Below are 17,615 nucleotides of genomic sequence, written 5' to 3'. Positions count from 1 at the left end.
CAGACCTCTGAGCTTCAAAAACCCAGCCTATCAGCCAAACTGGGTAGCATGGCAGGGGTCACAAGGCCTGGCACAGGAGTCACCCCATCTTGGGTTCTAATTCCAGCCCTGATCCAACAGCCTTTCCCCAACAGCAAGTGACTCAACATCTCTGACCCTGTTTCCTCTGAAAGGCAGATGTCACAATCCTGTTATCTGCAGGTGCTCTGGAAAGTGCAGGCAGAGATCCTGGTATACAGTGGGTCCTCAGAGCCTGCACCTGCCTCCCTCCAGCACAGCGGGCAATATGCAGGGTCTGTCCCTTGCTGGGGGTAGGGGCACTGGGATCAGGAACCCCTGTCACTCACCCCCCCTCTTCTCTCAGGCAGGAAGAAGAAAGGGAACGGCCCCATCTCCTGAGCAGCACAGACCCTCCCACAGCCACCGCATGGTGAACCTGCACAGCCTCCCCCACACCCGACCACACCCTCCTCAACAATCAACTTCATTAAAGTGCAGCAGGACAGATGGCAGCAGCCAGGCCCTGTGTGAGGCTGGGCTGGGCTCACCTCGTGGTCGTGGTTGCGGAGCCCAATGCGGATGGAGCGGCTGGCCCGCGACAGCACGGCCGTCATGCCATACAGGTTGATGAGGATGTTGGCCACCCGCTTCAGCACCAGCTGCTCCTCCATGATGGTCTGGGATCACAGAGGCTCCAAGTGGGGACTCACTACCTAGACCAGTCCCCCACACGGTCCCTCCCTGGGCTGCATCTTTGCCTGTCTAAGTCTCCTGTGTTCCTTGAGAAAGTGGAGTCAATAACACCTTTCTCTTCAGGTTGTGGGAGAACGGCTCCCAGCCACCTTCTGTTTTCCCTTCTCTTTGAGCTCTAGATTCAGGGAGGGGGTTAAGGCAAGACCAGGTCCCAGAAGCTTGGCTGAGACCAGAAGCCAGTGCTTACTGTGCTACTGTCACCTTCAGCAGCAAGGGCCCCACCAATCAGGTCCCTAGATTCAGGCCCCAGGTGGAGCTGCCCTCCTGATTCTAGGGAGCCTCTCTACCTGAAAGGTGCACAGAAAAACACTGCAGAAAACTCACCCAGCAAGGGTACCTGTCCGAGTAGCTAAGTGGGCCCCAGGCTGACAAAGTCAGCCTGACCTCACCACCCCATCCCTCCAGGGTGATCAAGATTTCTGTTCTAGGCCTGGTCCCAAAGGATGCTTGACAAAAAGTAGTCTCATGAATGCTGGCCAAATTGGAGGACCGCTTGCGACCCAGGCCTGGGAGGGCCTGGTTACCTTGCCAAAGCGGAGCAGCAGTGTCTCCACGGTCCGGCCGAAGCAGTAGGTGTTCTCCTCAAACTTGTTGGCACTGTCCTATTAACCAAGACAGGACTCAGTTCAGCACCTCATCCCTACAGTGCCCTGTCCTGTCTCACAGCCCGGGTACCAGGCAGAGATGCCCCATCTGGGGGAAGCAATCCAGGGTGTCATGGACTAGCTGGTGTTCCCCACTTCCCCTGGGGAAGCCCAGACCCCCCACAGTGAGATCTTTTCTGCCACGAGGAGATCTGGCAGGAGGGCATTGAAATAGGGGGTATGCCTGTTAGGCCCACTCACCGCAAGACTGGGGTGCACAACTCCATGGTTGCCTGTCAGCCCCAGGTCCACAGTTCGGCCCAGGGAGTCCCGAAGCCTCCGGCCAATGGTATCCATGACTGTGCTCACTTTGGCCTGTTTGAGCTCACTGCAGAAAGTCCATGGTCCTGTGACTGGAGGCCTCACTGCTGGCTCTCACTGTCCAGTAACGTGGCCCATTCGGCACCCAGAAGCTCCGTGCCCCCCTCTGGCCTGGGTATGCCGGGCCCCTGGCTACAGCCTGAACCCCCCCAAACCCACCACCTGCCAGAGAGCAGCCAGTCTCCTCAGGGGAGCCACACATGTGCTCCCCCATGAGGGGTGGAGTCACAGCCAGCTTCCCAGCAGCTGTCTCCTGTGAAGGAGACAAAATGCTACTAGCAACCTGTACTTGGCCTCCAGCAGTGATTTTGGATTACTGTGCCCCTAGGGTGGGGGTGGAGGGGAGCATGAGGGGAAGAAGGGCAGAGAAGAGAAACACCGGCTTATGTTGGCTGTGAGGCCTGGCACCTTTAAAGGGACACCTCTCATTCTTCAGGTTCTGAAAAACCAGCTGCCTCTAGTGTGAGGGAACAGATGGGGGATATGGTATTTATGCTGAAGCTGTAGGGTGGTGTGGCCATAAGGGCAGGGCAGCGAGGGCTTCCCTGGGCAGCAAGCCCCCCACTACCACAGGGGAAGGTCCCCTCCACAAGGCTGCGCCACACTCCCATGCCCCCACTCCAGGTCAAGGCAGCTCTTTCCTCCCACTGCCCTGGACTGGCCCCTGCTGGGCAGGTATGGGACCTGAGAAGCACACGGTGACAATGGCACCTACTGGATCCTGGTAGTCAGGATGCGGCCGGCATGCTGCAGACCCGTCAGGGCGATGTACATCCGGAGAATCTCATTGGTTCCCTGTGGCCAGTAGTGTAGAGGTCAAAGGTTGCCCCCCGGCCAGGCAGCCATGGTAGTGCCACGTGTGCTGGGTAGGGCCGGCCACTGCCTGCTTGCCCATTGCCACAAAAGCCACTGCTCCTGAAGTAGCTGGGAGCAGGGCTCTGACCAGGGCTCAGGGAGTGCACAGGGATGAGGAGGGAGGTGACCAGATGGCCATGAGCTCCCACTGGGACCCCCCACCTCTCCGTGACCAGCCTCACGTGTGTCAAGCCTTTCTCCAAGTCTCCAGGTCCTCTGTAAAATGGAAACCAACTTTCCCCGGGTGGTGAGGGGTGCTGATGCCTGGGGCTCAGCCAGTGCCAGACAGACATTGCTGGCTCCAGGTGGAGGCCAGATTCCTCATGGAAGCCACAAATTGCTGAGTGGCAGCTAGAACCTCCTCAGTGCCAGGTGTCAACACACCCAGAGGGCCACATGCTCCCCACTCCCCCAACCCATGATTCCGATCAGTGAGAGGCCAGTGGGCTTCTGCCCACTCTGCACAATGGTACTGTGTGTCAGGTGCAGGGGCCTGACCCAGGCTACACAGCCAGCACCAGGGACTGAGGACTGTCCCCTGCAGTCAGGCTGACATCACAGACAGCAGGACTCCCTACAGGAAAAGGGGGGACTGCAGGGGCCCCCTGGCAGGACCACCCAGCTCCGAGCAGGCTCCAGACAGGAGCTCCCACCCTACATCGAGAGCCCTGTGTTCTTCCAAGGCCTTGAGGGCTTCCTGAACCCTGCTGACCACCCCAGCCCTGGAGAACCCCAACCCTCCCAGGCTAAGGGAAGGGCCTTTGGAGAAGACCCTTTGCAGGGCTGAGACCACTCCAGTGCCCTCAGGCTGGCCCTTGCCCCGTATGTCCACTGCAACAGTGGAGATGGCTGGAATCCAATGGGCAGGCCGGGAACAAAAGCAGCCAAGGAGGCCTCCCACTGGGCAGGACGGCCCAGGAGACAAGACTACACTCCCAGAGGCTGATGATGCCTCTCATCACCAGACCTGCTGCTCAGGCCCAAACCCTCTCCCTGTCTCAGGCCTGCCTCCTGTATACCCATGCCCACCATCATATCCCACTCATCCTGCTGTGCTCTCTTAGGTCTAGCCCCTCCCTCCCAGCAGGAGAGCCCCTGGTCTCCGGCCTCATCCCTGCAACTCACTCTCCACATGAGCCCCGTCCACATGTCCAGCACTTGCTGAGCCCCTGGGGGAATTTCCCACAACACAGATACAACCAAATAATGCCCTGCTTAAAGACGTTTTGTGGCTTCCAAATTCCTCTGCTGTCAATCAAGGTCCTCCACAGTCTGGCTACTTTTTTAGCCTTCCCATATATCTTCTTCAACACCCCCAAACCCACTGCCTGCCCCAGCCCACCTAGCAGGGCTGACTGCTGCTCCCAGGAAGCCCTTCACTCTCTCTTCATTCACCTTGTGCCAGCAGATCAGTCCCATCTGGGCCTGGCGCGCTCTATTACCCTGCCCTTAGGGACAAACTGCCCTCCACCCGGCCCTGGTTGAAGCCCTTTCTTTCTGCCCCTAGGGGCCAGGAGCGCATGCTTCACAAAACTCTGGCTGCCTCTGGAGGATGCCCGCTCCCTGCCTCTTTACACTCTGTCATCTCCCTTGGTCGGCCCTGCTGCACAATCAGAACACAGCACCCGACGTCATCTCTGTGGCCCCAATTCCCTCCCCTGCCACCTGGCACATGCTAACTGAACTGACTCCTCAGGCTTGTGACTTCATGGAGGGCAGCAATCGGGAAGGAGACGTGCCAGGGCTAGGAGAGCCCCTGAGAGCATGCGACCCAGCCCTGGGCTGCGGGGGCCTCTGCGAGGCCCTGAGCAGCATCTTTAGGACCAGGCAGGGTGGGGGTGGAGCACAGCTTAGCTGGTGGCGGGGCCACTCACCTCGAAGATGAGGAGGATGCGGGTGTCACGCAGTATGCGCTCGTACGGATAGTCCCTTGTGTAGCCCAAGCCCCCGAGGATCTGCAGCGCCTCACTCACACACTGCCAGGCGGCCTCGGAGCTGAACACCTGTGGGGTGTCACACTGAATCCTTTTCAAAAGGAGGACCTACGCTGCAGGGAGCTGGGTGGCTGGGGAGGCATGGGAGGCACCCGGGCTTGGGAAGGAGATCGGCCAGGGAGGAACTTGAGGGGTGATGTGGTCAAGTCCTTTGCCTTCCGTGACCACACTGGCCAGCTTGTGTTCCCTACCCCACCATGACCTTCTGTACCTCTGGGCCTGCCTTCACCCTATCTGCACCTGGCTGAGCTCCTGTTCCTTTAAAACCCACCTAAGATCTCCCCTTCCCGAGAAAACCTGACCTGTTCCTGCCAAGCCCCAGCGGCCGTGACTTCTTTCTGTCTGTGCACACTATAAGTGCCTTGGGGGCAAACATACTGCCATGTTTAGCCCTAGGCTTAGCATCTGGAAGAGGCTGGCCTACAGCAAACTAATGTCTGTGGTCACTGTTCAAGGGTGACAAGAAAACGAGATGATAAAACACATGCAAATGCACCCAGTACACAGACTGCACCTAGAAAAGACTCAAACACGGTCCAAGATGCCCAGCCTTTTTGTTTTTAATTTTTTATTTTTTTAGGGACCTTGCCACTTCAGGATCCCAACCTTTTAGGTAGACTCTCCTGCCGACACCAGGATGTTTGCTTCTGTAAGCTGCCATACCGCTCACTATTTCTCTCAAGAGCTCAATTCCAGAGACCAGCTTAAAAACAATTGTGGGGGGCACAAAGTAGGGTCCCCCAAAGTGTGGCCATCTTTTTTATTACAGCTAAAAAATGACACCCTCCACCCTCAACAAAACAAAAGAAAATTCTAGTATCTACCTCAACCAAATAAGATGCTCTTCCCACCTCAGCCTCCCAGGTGGCAGGGACTACAGGCGTGTGCCACCATGCCAGCTAATTTTTGTATTTTTTGTAGAGATGGGGTTTTGCCATGTTGCCCAGGCTCATACACGTTTTGTTTTTGTTTTTTTTTTTTTTTTTGAGGTGGAGTTTTGCTCTTGTTGCCCAGGCTGGTGTGCAATGGCACAACCTCGGCTCACTGCAACCTCCGCCCCCACCAGGTTCAAGTGATTCTCTTGCCTCAGCTTCCCAAGTAGCTGGGGTTACAGGTGCCCGCCACTATGCCCGGCTAATTTTTTGTGTTTTTAGTAGAGATGGGGTTTTACCATGTTGGCCAGGCTGGTCTCGAACTCCAGACCTCAGGTGATCCACCCACCTCGGCCCCCCAAAGTGCTGGGATTACAGGTGTGAGCCACCGCGCCCTGCCATATGCTTAGTTTTTAAGATAAAGTTTTGATACCAGAAAGTAGGAAGGCCATAAACTAAGGAAAAAAGAAGTCTTTCTCACACAAGCCAGATGCAATATTATTACTCTAAAAGGATATTATCATAACGGTCTCCTTCTGCTATAAACTGCTGATTCACTGGCCCACTGGATACTTCCCTACTGCTGCTCCCCGCTGCCTGCCTATCCCTAGAGTGCTACACAGGGCAAGTGCATCATAAATACTGGGTCAATGACAGGAGGAAGATGACAGGCAACAGCATGGGCTTGAAAGGTCACAGTGAGGGAGATTTCCCAAGCCTCCCTCCAGCGCCAGCTCTCTGGCTATGCCAGGGTTACCTTCACCATGGCTGCCTCGATGGAGCAGTCGGGAAAGCCAGGTTGGTCCAGCATCCCTGCTGTGAGGTAGGTCATACTCTCCATGACGTAAGCCTTCTGAGCCATCAGTGCAAATTTCTCCTGGAGTGTTCAGAAAAAACACAAGAAGCAATTTGCATGTGCTGAGAGCCAAATCTGTGAAACAGGAGAGAAAGTAATTAAGTCAGAAGCCTCAATGCCCAAGAGAAGCAAGCCCAGTGACCCGTGTCAAAGCCTTAACTAGTCTTCTTCCCAAATCACCACAGAAGTCACCAGTACAGAGACATCAAAAGAACACACCGTTCATGTCACACAGTGAAATGCACAAATACAGTACTCAACCATTGGTACCTGAATCAATCCAAATTCACTGAGCCTCTTGTTAAACTGTTTCCTTGTGCAGGCGTACTCAGCAGTCATTTCTGAGGAAGAGCAGAGTTATTAGAATGAACTGGAATATTTCTGTGGTTCAAACATGATTTCCTATGGCCATCATCCTTACCCTTCCCACAGGCGGGCACTGTGAGAAGCGTGTCTGCTGAGGTCAAATACCCCAGAAGCTGGCACCCCCACTTGCCAGCACCTGTGGGTCAGAGGAGAACCACCCCTCCTCATGGCACCCACACACAGAGTTTGGCGTCAGATACAGACTTGATTCCTGGCAATGGTTCTTACAGGCTGTGCCTCAGGCCAAGTGCGACACCTCCCTGAACACCACCCCCCACCTCAGAGTCGCTGTGAAGATGCAACCAGGTGGAAGGGGGAGGGCGCCTCGCACAAAGCCAGGCACAGAGGCCCCAGACAGAGGTGGTGCAGGCTCACACCCCGCGCAGTGACCAAAGCAGGTGGGGCCGCCTGGCTTGAATACTCAGGCTGGGGCTTCCAGGCGTGTGGCTGTGACAAAGTGCTGAGCTCTAAGGGCCCAAGAGTGACATGGCGCCTCTCCCAGGCAGAAGCACCCCCGCCCCGCCGTAGCCATGTCCTCCACAGGCTCTCCCAGGTGTGGTGCACTCAGGAGGTGTGGAGGGCCGAGCCCCACTCAGAGCCCCGGCAGAGGAGCTCCCCAGAGGCCTTGTGCCTGAGTAAGAAGAGCCCTGAGCCTGGAGCCTGACAGCTTTCATTTTGGGTCCAGGAGCACAGTCTGGAACAAATCGCTTGCCCTCTCTGAGTCTCTGTCTTCTCATCTCTAAAATGAAGGGAAGCCAAAACAGGCCCAGAGCCTGGCACCAAAGAGGAGCTTCATAAAGCACTTAGGGGTGTGCTGCCCCGGGTACCCCCATTTCCCCACAGATGCTTCCACCACAACCAGGATGGTTACAGGGCTGTTCTAAGTTCACTGGCAAAGGAAAATGGAGGTTTGGGGTATTCTGACAGAAGAGAACAAAGGTAAGATCCAGGGGCCCAGGGACCTGGGTTCCAAACCCGATCCTACTCCCCACCCACCGTGCAGAGTCACCCAGGAGGCACGGACCTTGGGAACCAGAAGCCGTGTATCCTGGAAGCCTGGCTCTTGGTGTGTGCTCACCAAGCAGCTCTGCTCCTACTGGTCAGTGGCAACCTCTCACTCCAGACAGACAGCCCATTCCCCAATCCCCATCCCCACCCCAGACAGAAAGCCTGTCCCCCAGTCGGCATCTCCCGTGTGGAGGTGAAACAGAGGAATGCGGAAGACAACAAACCTCAGGGGCAGGCTGAGGAGACCCTCTGGTCTCCACAAAAGCCCAGGGACTGAGCTCAGGCTGGTAGCCTGGTTCAGCACTGGCCTGGAAGGGGCCGGGGGAATGGCAGAGCCTCCAGGGCTGGAGCTGGGGCAGCAGGGGGTGGGGCACAAAGGGCCTTGTCCCTAACTTACCTACCAATCAATCTCTTGAGTAGCCCAGCCACGACGCTGCCCATGCTGAACCGGCCGCTGTTGAGGATGTTCATGGCCACCTGCAGGGAGAACAGGGAGAGCCCAGGGGCCCTGAAGGAGGCAGAGGGAGGAGGCCGCAACGAAACCAGGCCAGGTGGATCAGCTTGCCTTCCCTCAAGCTGGGAGAAAGCACCATCCTAATGCCTCAGAACAAGGTGGTTCAGTCACTGTTGCAGCTCTACCAACATCCCCACACACGAGACCACTGAACGTTATTCCAAAGGACCATGCCAGAGCTGGGCATGGTGGCTCCCACCTGTAGTACCAGCATTTTGGAAGGCCAAGGCAAGAGGATCGCTTGAGCCCAGGAGTTCAAGACCAACTTGGGCCAAACAGAAATTCTACTTTTAGGCATAAATCAAAATACCTGAAAACGTTATTTCCACATTAAAACCTGACATGAATGTTCATAAGTAGCATTATTGATAGCAGCCAAAAGCGGTAACAACCCCAATGTCCATCAGCTGGTGAATGGATGAACAAAATGTGATATCTCCACTCAACAGAAGAGAATTCAGCCATAAAAGGAATGAATTACTCATTCATGCTATGAGAGAGATGAACCTTGAAAACATCACGCAATGTGAGAGAAGCCTGTCACCAAAGACTGGATCTTGTATATGACTGCATTTTTATGAAATGTTCCAAACAGGCAAATCCATAGGGACATAAAGTAAAAGAGTAGCAGCCAAGGGATGGGGTAAGGGTCATACTGGATGGTACAACATTTCTTTTTGGGGTGAGGAAATGTTCCGTGTGAGATATTTGAACAACATAGTGAATATACTAAAAACCACTGAAATAATATTTTAAAATGGTGAGTCCTTTGTCATATGAATCATCTCTTGATAAAAATAAGTCTTAGTCCAAAAAGAAAAGAGTAGGGCAGGGATGCAGACCAGGGTTGTGGTACACAGAGCTTAAGATTCACCAGAGCCCAAAGGCTGCTTTCTCAAACCCACTGCAGAAGGGAATCTTAGCCTCCGCTCGAGGCGAATAGGGCCTCAGAGGTGAAGAGAGATTCCCAATCCTTACCATACACTTCTTCTAGGAGCCAGCCAATTTTCCAGTGTCCATTTTGCCAATTCCCCAACAGATAACCATGCAAAGTCACCTGCCATGCACAGGCTACTCTGCTACGAGCAGGGATAGGGCAAAAGCTGGGGGCTGACAAACTGCACTCATGACACTACCTGGTACAAGGGGCTGTGGCTGGCAACTCACCTTAAACCCATCTCCGACCTCTCCAAGGATGTTTTCCACAGGTATCTTGGTGTTTTCAAAATGGACTTCACAAGCTGAAACACATGAAATTTAAGATCTCATCTGACAATGCAAACCACTCTGCATCTGACCTGCAAGCAGGCAATTCATCCATCCATCCATCCATCCATCCATCCATCCATCCAATGTTTGGTAGGACAGTATAGAAAGACAAAGTTCCTATCTTTGTGGAGGCTCATACTTTGATTTGGGAGACAAAAGCTATAAACAAAACAATGTAATATTGTGATCAGTGCTATGGATGAAATAAATAGGGCATCACGATAAAGAGAAATGGAGGTTGGCAAGGGGGTGGATAATAATATTTTTATTAAGGACTATGTCAGACTTTTCTAAGGTGACATTTAGCAGAAGTTTAAGAATGAAAAGAACCAGGCATATAAAGAGCCAGAACAAGCAAAGTGAGGGAAAGAACAGCATTTCCTGAAGCCTTAGGGTAGACTGGGACCACTGGTCTCAATTCTTAACTCTAACACAATCACACCCCTGCAATCTAACTGTAGCACTCTCCCACTGTGAGGAGGGATGGACCTCCCTCCCTTTCCCTGCCTGCTAGGTATGACCATGTGACTTCCTGTGGCCAATACAAAGAGCTGACCCAACATGAACAGAGACCTTAAATGTGTTTTAGGGTCGGTCGGGTATGGTGGCTCATGCCTATAATCCCAGCATTTTGGGAGGCAGAGGCAGGAAGATCACTTGAACCCAGGAGTTCGAGACCAGCCAGGACAACATAGCAAGACCTCATCTCTATTAAAAAAAAAAAAAAAAAAGGCCGGGTGCGGTGGCTCACGCACTTTGGGAGGCCGAGGTGAGCGGATCACGAGGTCAGGAGATCGAGGCCATCCTGGCTAACATGGTGAAACCCCGTCTCCACTAAAAAATAGAAAAAATTAGGCGGACGTGGTGGCAGGCAGCTGTAGTCCCAGCTATTCGGGAGGCTGAGGCAGGAGAATGGCGTGAACCCGGGAGACGGAGCTTGCAGTGAGCCAAGATAGTGCCACTGCACTCCAGCCTGGGCGACAGAGCGAGACTCCGTCTCAAAAAAAACAAACCAAAAAAAAGTGGCCAGGTATGGTAACTCACACCTGTAATCCTAGGACTTTGAGAGGCTGAGGCAGGTAGACTGCCTGAGCTCAGGAGTTCAAGACAAGTCTGGGCAACATGTTGAAACCCCATCTCTACAAAAAATACAAAAATTAGCCAGGTGTGGTGGTGCACGCCTGTAGTCCCAATTACTTGGGAGGCTGAGACAGGAGAATCACTCGAACCCAGGAGGCAGAGGTTGCAGTGAGCTGAGATCACAGCACTGCATTCCAGGCTGGGTGACAGAGGGAGACTATGTCTCCCACGGCAAAAATAGTACTTATATGGCTTGGCTTGGCCCCTTAGGTACTTATGATCTGCTCTAAGAACAAGCCTCCAGATGGACCTGAACCCAGATGGACCTGAACCCAACTCACAGCCTGAAGCAGGCTGCCAGGCACTGCAGACTGAGACAACTAAAGGCTGGGGACTGTAAGCTGAGCTCTAAGGTGGTGTGTCTGCTAGGGCAGCTACAGCAGGGTATGACCAGCAGGCCTTCAAGTGAGCAGCACTCAGCTGCAGGAACAAAGACAAAGCCCAAGTGGCATTCTTAATTTGATCTTTTTAAAATGCTTAACAAAAACTGAAAGTGTTTAAATCTCATTTTATCTTGCTATTTGGACAGAGTCAAGGGCCAGTCTCCCCCTTACACACACACACACACACACACCCATACACACACGCGCGCACGCGTGTGCGCACAGGAGCTACTTACTGTTGGAGCCCCGAATGCCTAATTTATCTTCGGGTTTCCCATTAGTGACTCCACCAAAGTCTCTTTCTACTATGAATGCTGTGATTTTGTCTTTCACTGATCCATCAGAATCAACGACCTCAGTCTTTGCAAACACAGTAAAAATATTGGCCAGTCCTCCATTAGTAATCCAGACCTGAGGACAGAAAGATGGACTTTGGAGAAAACCAAACCCCTATGTGACCCACCTCAGCTCTGTCTTTGTCCATCAAGCTCCAGCTGCCAGTCAGACCTCAGGCCAGACATGCAGGGTCCTTGGCTCTGCAGAAGCCAACCAAGCATGAGTGAATAGAGGACAGGGCTCAGCCCACTTTCCCCAGAGCAAGGATTTTCCCAAGGGACATGGATGGCCGGGTGGAGGCGGGGGCAGGGGAAAGAACATCCAAAGTTGTCAGACAGCTCAGGCTCCACCTCCAGACAACTGCATTTCTTCAAGAAAAAAAGGGTTTAATCATTTCTTAAGGTATACATATATCAAAACATCATGTTGTAGATGTAAATACACACAACATTTATTTGTTAATTCTACAAAGAAATGAAAAAAGAGAAGGCGGGAGGGTTGTGAGGAGGAAGAAAGGAAACAGAGGGAGACAGAGGCAGAAACAGACTCCTTAACAAACCGCAACAGATGGGACTTGTGTGGCTCTTAATTCAAGCAAACAGTTAAACCAAAAAGAGGTATGAGGCAATCAGGGATATTTGAATGCTTATAGATGTAAGAAATTATTAGCTGGGCACAGTGGCTCACGCCTGTAATCCCAGCACTTTGGGAGGCCGAGGTGGGCAGATCACTTGAGCCCCCGAGTTTGAGACCAACCTGGGCAACACGGTGAAAACCCATCTCTACCAAAAAAAAAAAATACAAAAAGTTAGCTGCGTGCCTGTACTCCCAGCTGCTTGGGAGGTTGAGGTAGGAGAATCACCTTAGCCCAGGAAGTTGAGGCTGCAGTGAGCCAAGATCGTGCCACTGCACTCCAGCCTGGGTGACAGAGCGGGACCCTGTCTCAAAAGAAAAGAGAAATTATCAATTTTTAAAATGTGATAAGGGTATTACGGCTTTGTGTTTATTAAAAAACAAAAACAAACAAACAAAAAAAACTCCTGTCTTTTAGAGAGGCATGCTGAGATTGTTACCATGCGATCTGGAGGTGGCGATGCTGCTGGAAGAGGCACAGTGGCCATAAGCAGGTGACTGCCGGAGTTAGGGCCAGCCAGGCACACAGAATATGTCTGAAACTTTGTGTAACAAAAAATTTAAAGATTTTTTGGGTTTACAAGCCGGGCACAGTGGCTCATTGCCTGTAAACTCAGCACTTTGGGAGGCCGAGGTGGGCAGATCACTTGAGGTCAGGAGTTCAAGACCTGACTGGACAACATGGTGAAACTCCATCTCTACTAAAAATACAAAAATTAGCCAGGAGTGGTGACACGCACCTCTAATCCCAGCTACCCAGGAGGCTAAGGCAGGAGAATCATTGGAAACCTGGGAGGCAGAAGTTTCAGTGAGCTGAGATTACACCACTGCACTCCAGCCTGGGTGACAGAGACTCTGTCTCAAATAAAAAAAACTAAAAAAAATTAAAAACAAACACATAAAAGCAGCTCAAGAAGGTAGTCGGTGCTACAGCAGCAGGTACAATCCCTGGTGTGTGGAGAGTGCTCACTCAGTGGCAGTGAAGGTTGTGACTGAGACCCTGATGTGGCCATGGGGAAGGAACCCTACCTTGGAGCCATTGAGGATGTAGTGCTTCTTGTCTTCACTTAGTGTGGCTCTGCTCCGGATTGAGGCTGCATCGCTCCCACTGCAGATGCAGAAAGATGTGGTCAAGGGAGAATACTGGGAATAAATGTGAATGCTTTTGAGGGCCTGAAAATGGAGGTTTTAGTACTTGTAAGAGGTCAGCAAACTTTTAAAATGAAGGGTCAGATAACATATTCAGCTTTCCAAGCTACAGGATGTCTGTCTCACCTCCTCAACTCTGCTGTTATTAATAGAACATGAGGCTGAGGCAGGTGGTTCATGAGGTCAAGAGATTGAGACCTGGCCAACATGGTGAAACCCCGTCTCTACTAAAAATACAAAAATTAGCTGGGTGTGGTGGGGCATGCCTGTAGTCCCAGCTACTCGGGAGGCTGAGGCAGGAGAATCGCTTGAAGGCGGAGGTTGCAGTGAGATGAGATTGAGCCACTGCACTCCAGCCTGGGTGACACAGCAAGACCCTGTCTCAAAAACAAACAAACAAAACTTATTTATAAAAAACAGGCAGGAGGCTGGATTTAGCCGACCTCTGCTTCAATACATCACGTAAAAAAGCGGCAGTGAAAACAACTTGGGCTTAGGTTTAAACATGGAAATGGGTGCTTGCAATGGGCTCATCTGAGGTCCTGTGAGGATGAGTTCTGGGCACCCCAGGAAGGATGACTGTTCCCAGGTTCTCATGCAAAGTGAAGCAGGATGGAGGATGGTCCAGGTGATGGACTTATCATCAGAGTCCCGAGTGCTGCCGCAGCCCTGCTCCATCCAGCAGATCACACAGCCTCACTGAACCTCAGCTCCTAATGTGTAAGTGGGAGCAGTACCACCCACGCTATATATTCTGAAAGGTGCTTTGAAGCCGGAACGTTATTACTATATTGTATGTCAAGGTGTGTTGTAAACCACAAAAATTTATTTAATAAGTGCTGTCAAGCATGGTATCTCACTTGCAAGTCTCACTGGGACAGAGAAATAAGGTCAAGATAAGAGGAATGGCAAGAACAGTTGCTGAGTTGATTCTTTGCAAGATTTTGGAAAGAAGGAAAAGTCAGCTACTCAACAAAACCAACAGCCCCTTGCCCCAGTGAATCTTGGGCAACATCACAGCTGCTGAGGGATAACGTTTTGTGCAGAGACAGACCTGGCTGGCTCCGTGAGGCAGAAGGCTGCAATGTGCTCCCCGGACGCCAGTTTAGGCAAGTATTTGGCTTTCTGCTCCTCAGTGCCGGCCAAGATGATCCCCTAAACAAAACAGACACAGACTAATGTCAGCTGTGGGGAGAAAGCAGAGCATGAGGTGTTTGTGAAACATTTCCTTTCTGAGGCAAATATTTACTTCGGGCAAGAGAAGACAGCAAGAACTCAGAGCAAGCGGCCACAGGCAGAGCCCAGGGAGCCAAGCTGCTGAGGAGACAGTCAGGGCGCACATGCCAGTGCCGTGAGCCTGTGCGACCCACAGTGCTTTGCAGTCTGTGTCCAAAACTTTCATATCAGTTCCTTCATTTCCCAGACTGGTGGTCTTGGGCAAAGGATATCCCTTTCCAAAGAAAGCCTCCTCCATCTTGTCATCCACAAACTGGGCCACTCCCACCCACTGACAGGGTCTGGATGATGCAATGTGAAGACAGGAGTGCTGGAACCAAGCCTATCCTAAAGAAGGTGCTCAGTGTCAGGGCTGTCCCACCTGCTGCCCTCCCAGTGCCACAAAGACAGTCCCCCTCTTCACTAAACATCTGCATGAATGTGTGTGCTCTCTGGGGTGGGGGAGCCGAGCATGGTGTGCATTCAGCTCTCTTTGATGTCAACATTTAGCAGAAATAATCTGAGTAATGAGATTGCCAGTAAGGGCGGTTGACCCTGGGCCTGCCCTAAGGTGCTCCAAGCCCAGTGGGGAGAAGGTGGCTTGCATAAAGAGTGGGGGCATGCTCAGGCTGAAGGACGAAGGCTCAGGAGAGGAGACCACTTCCAGCCCAAGGCGAAGACAGTGGCACCCTACCTGGGCCTTGAAGGGTGGATCAGAGGCAATGGGGACAGGAGGTGGATTCAGAAGGAAGGGACATGCGACCCAAAGGCCACTGCGCATGTGGGCAGTGTGTGAGGATTGAGCACCATGAGGTGTGGCCAGAGTGAGGGAATTGAAGGGCAGGGCTGAAGGTCAGATATCAGGCCCAATTCAGAGGGAGCAAGCCTCTGGCCTCTATGCCACCATGTGACTCCAGAAGACCTACAGAGAGCACCACACAGAATCCCCAGATACCTGACCTTGAGGCCAATAGCCTGGTGCGCTGCCAGGGTCACAGTGATGGACCCATCCATGCTGATGATCTCCCCTAGTCGTGAGTACATGGTGTTGGAGAAGCCCAGGCCACCTAGGAGAGATGGACCAGCATCAATCACAGCCCAGCCCCAGATTCCTCCCATTAAGGCTTCATTGGCTTTTTTTTTTTCTTCTGATTATAAAGTAATGCCAGATCACCATATTAAAAAAAAAAATCACAATACAGGCCGGGCATGGTGGCTCACACCTGTAATCCCAGTACTTTGGGAGGCTGAGGCGGGCAGATCACCTGAGGTCAACAGTTTGAGACCAGCCTGGCCAACATGGCAAAACCCCGTCTCTACTAAAAATACAAAAATTAGCCAGGTGTGGTGGTGCGTGCCTGTGGTCCCAGCTACTCGGGAGGCTGAGGCATGAGAATCACTTGAACTTGGGAGGCAGGGATTGCAGCGAGCCAAGATCGCACCACTGCACTCTAGCTTGGGCAACAGAGAGAGACTCTGTCTCAAAAAAAAAAAAAAAAAAAAAAAAAATCACAATACAGAAAGGTACAAAGTAAACAAAAATCGAGGGCTGGGCACAGTGGCTCACGCCTGTAATCCCAGCGCTTTGGGAGGCTGAGGTGGGAGGATTGCTTGGTTCCAAGAATTCAAGACTAGCCTGGGCAACATAGCAGGACCCCAGCTCTACAAAATAAAAAAAATTCACCAGGCATGGCGGCGCACGCCTGTAGTCCCAGCTACTTGGAAGGCTTAGGTGGGAGGATTGTTTGAGCCCGAGGAATTCAGGGCTACAGTGAGCTATGACCACACCACTGCACTCCAGCCCGGATGACAGAGTGAGACCCTGTCTCAAAAAAAAAAAAAAAAAAGCTCGCAATCTTGTGCCTCAGAAAGCGCATTTCTGTGTATATCCTTCCATCCACACTTTTTCTAGGCATACAAACATATGTAGATATATACTTTAAATATGAAGGTATCTACACACACATCGAATCAATTAACATGTAGTGAGAATCTTCCATCACAGCTGTAGGTCTTTATAAATGCAACAACTATAGTGTGACCCACTGCCCAGTATCCAGAGGACTCCAGGACAGAGCTTCTCCACTGTGGCACTGTAACATTTTGGAATGGATTGTTTTCTGTTGTGGGGGTCCGTCCTGTGGATTATCAGATGCTTAGCAGCATCCTTGGCCTTTATAATTTTATATCAAAAGGGCCTGAGGGCAAACACAAATGGCACACATGTGTGTGGTCTATCCCTTTGAACCTTGAAGGTCTACCTTGCCTTCTACACACTGCTTGCCTGTCCCTTTAACCTCTGCAGAATTCAGGTGACCAACTCGAGAAAAAGCATAAGGGAGGCAAGTTGTAGTGACTGGCCAACTCTTATAAGGCAGAACCGCCACTTGGGGGCTAAAAACATCACTAGGATGCTCAAAGAATTACAGGGACAGTCCATAGGACAAAGGACCCTGATCAAAGGTTCCCACTGGTCCAATCTCCCACCTCGATGTGCCTTGCACTCTACAGCCAGCCAGACCACATGCCTCATTCCTCTGTGCTAGGATGAGAAGCACAGGACCCGAGAGCACTTCCTCCCTACAGGTCCTTCAGTCAGTCCACCCCTACCATGTAGCCCACCACGGATGGTGTCATCTATTCCAGCAACTAGACCTGTTATGGACAAATACAGAGTGCTTTCTTAAGAGCTAAACTGGCTGGGTGCTTGTTTGCTTGACTTACCATATTCTTCTGGGACTTGCAGCCCAAAAAGCCCCAGGCTCTTCAATTTCTCCAAAGTTTCATCTGGGATTTTCCCTTCCTGGTCAATTTTTCGGGAGTCCACTGCCAAGAGGAAAATCTTGATTAAACAAATATAAGCTATGTTTCTACAAATATAAGTAAACAGGACAGTGTTTATATATTAATCATATATAATCCCAGAGTAGAAACTTTTTCAAAACTAGAAATTCTGTAGTCATGGTCATTTGGCCTGTGTTCAATTTTATGTAATGAGCCCAGGAAAAATTTTATTTTTATATATTTATTTAGAGACAAGGTCTCACTCTGATATCCAGGCTGGAGTGCAGTGGCACAATCATAGCTCACGTAACCTTAATCTCCCAGGCTCAAGTGAGCCTCCTGCCTCAGCTTCATGAGAAGCTGGGACTACAGGTATATACCACCACACCCAGCTAATTTTTTTTTTTTTTTTTTTCAGTAGAGACGAGGTCTTGCTATGTTACCCAGGCTGGTCTTGAACTCCTGAACGCAAGCAATCTTCCCACCACAGCCTCGCAAAGTACTGGGATCATAGGTGTGAGCC

General features: G+C 51.6%; 2 protein-coding genes across 23 annotated transcripts in view; one reads left to right on the top strand and one right to left on the bottom strand.

The window, feature by feature from the left end:
- Window positions 1–828, top strand: part of CFAP92 (cilia and flagella associated protein 92 (putative)) — a 115,629-nt gene extending 114,801 nt beyond the window's left edge. For 11 of the 19 annotated variants that reach the window (XM_055381511.2, XM_019023882.3, XM_055381512.2 and 8 more), the window contains one exon: window positions 365–507. In XM_055381511.2, coding sequence (XP_055237486.2) covers window positions 365–399 — 35 coding nt within the window. In that variant the 3' untranslated portion in view covers window positions 400–507. Of the gene's footprint in view, window positions 1–364 lie in introns of all 19 variants that reach the window. The other 8 variants (XM_055381504.2, XM_063704136.1, XM_055381505.2 and 5 more) reach the window with 2 other exon arrangements.
- Window positions 1–17,615, bottom strand: part of ACAD9 (acyl-CoA dehydrogenase family member 9) — a 33,564-nt gene that overhangs the window by 2,407 nt on the left and 13,542 nt on the right. For 2 of the 4 annotated variants that reach the window (XM_004036262.4, XM_004036263.4), the window contains exons 3-16: window positions 17,033–17,134; window positions 15,269–15,375; window positions 14,148–14,248; window positions 12,974–13,052; window positions 11,212–11,386; window positions 9,351–9,424; window positions 8,071–8,146; window positions 6,566–6,636; window positions 6,197–6,316; window positions 4,448–4,576; window positions 2,434–2,513; window positions 1,599–1,725; window positions 1,278–1,355; window positions 549–677 (exon numbers count right to left, since the gene is read on the bottom strand). In XM_004036262.4, the coding sequence (XP_004036310.4) occupies window positions 549–677; window positions 1,278–1,355; window positions 1,599–1,725; window positions 2,434–2,513; window positions 4,448–4,576; window positions 6,197–6,316; window positions 6,566–6,636; window positions 8,071–8,146; window positions 9,351–9,424; window positions 11,212–11,386; window positions 12,974–13,052; window positions 14,148–14,248; window positions 15,269–15,375; window positions 17,033–17,134 (1,448 nt within the window). Of the gene's footprint in view, window positions 1–548; window positions 678–1,277; window positions 1,356–1,598; window positions 1,726–2,433; window positions 2,514–4,447; window positions 4,592–6,196; window positions 6,317–6,565; window positions 6,637–8,070; window positions 8,147–9,350; window positions 9,425–11,211; window positions 11,387–12,973; window positions 13,053–14,147; window positions 14,249–15,268; window positions 15,376–17,032; window positions 17,135–17,615 lie in introns of all 4 variants that reach the window. The other 2 variants (XM_019023883.3, XM_055381513.2) reach the window with 1 other exon arrangement.

The sequence above is a fragment of the Gorilla gorilla genome, chromosome 2 (genome assembly GCF_029281585.2).
Source record: "Gorilla gorilla gorilla isolate KB3781 chromosome 2, NHGRI_mGorGor1-v2.1_pri, whole genome shotgun sequence".
Taxonomy (NCBI): domain Eukaryota; kingdom Metazoa; phylum Chordata; class Mammalia; order Primates; family Hominidae; genus Gorilla; species Gorilla gorilla.
Note: the sequence above shows the minus strand (reverse complement) of the source record. Positions and strands in the feature narration are given on the sequence as shown.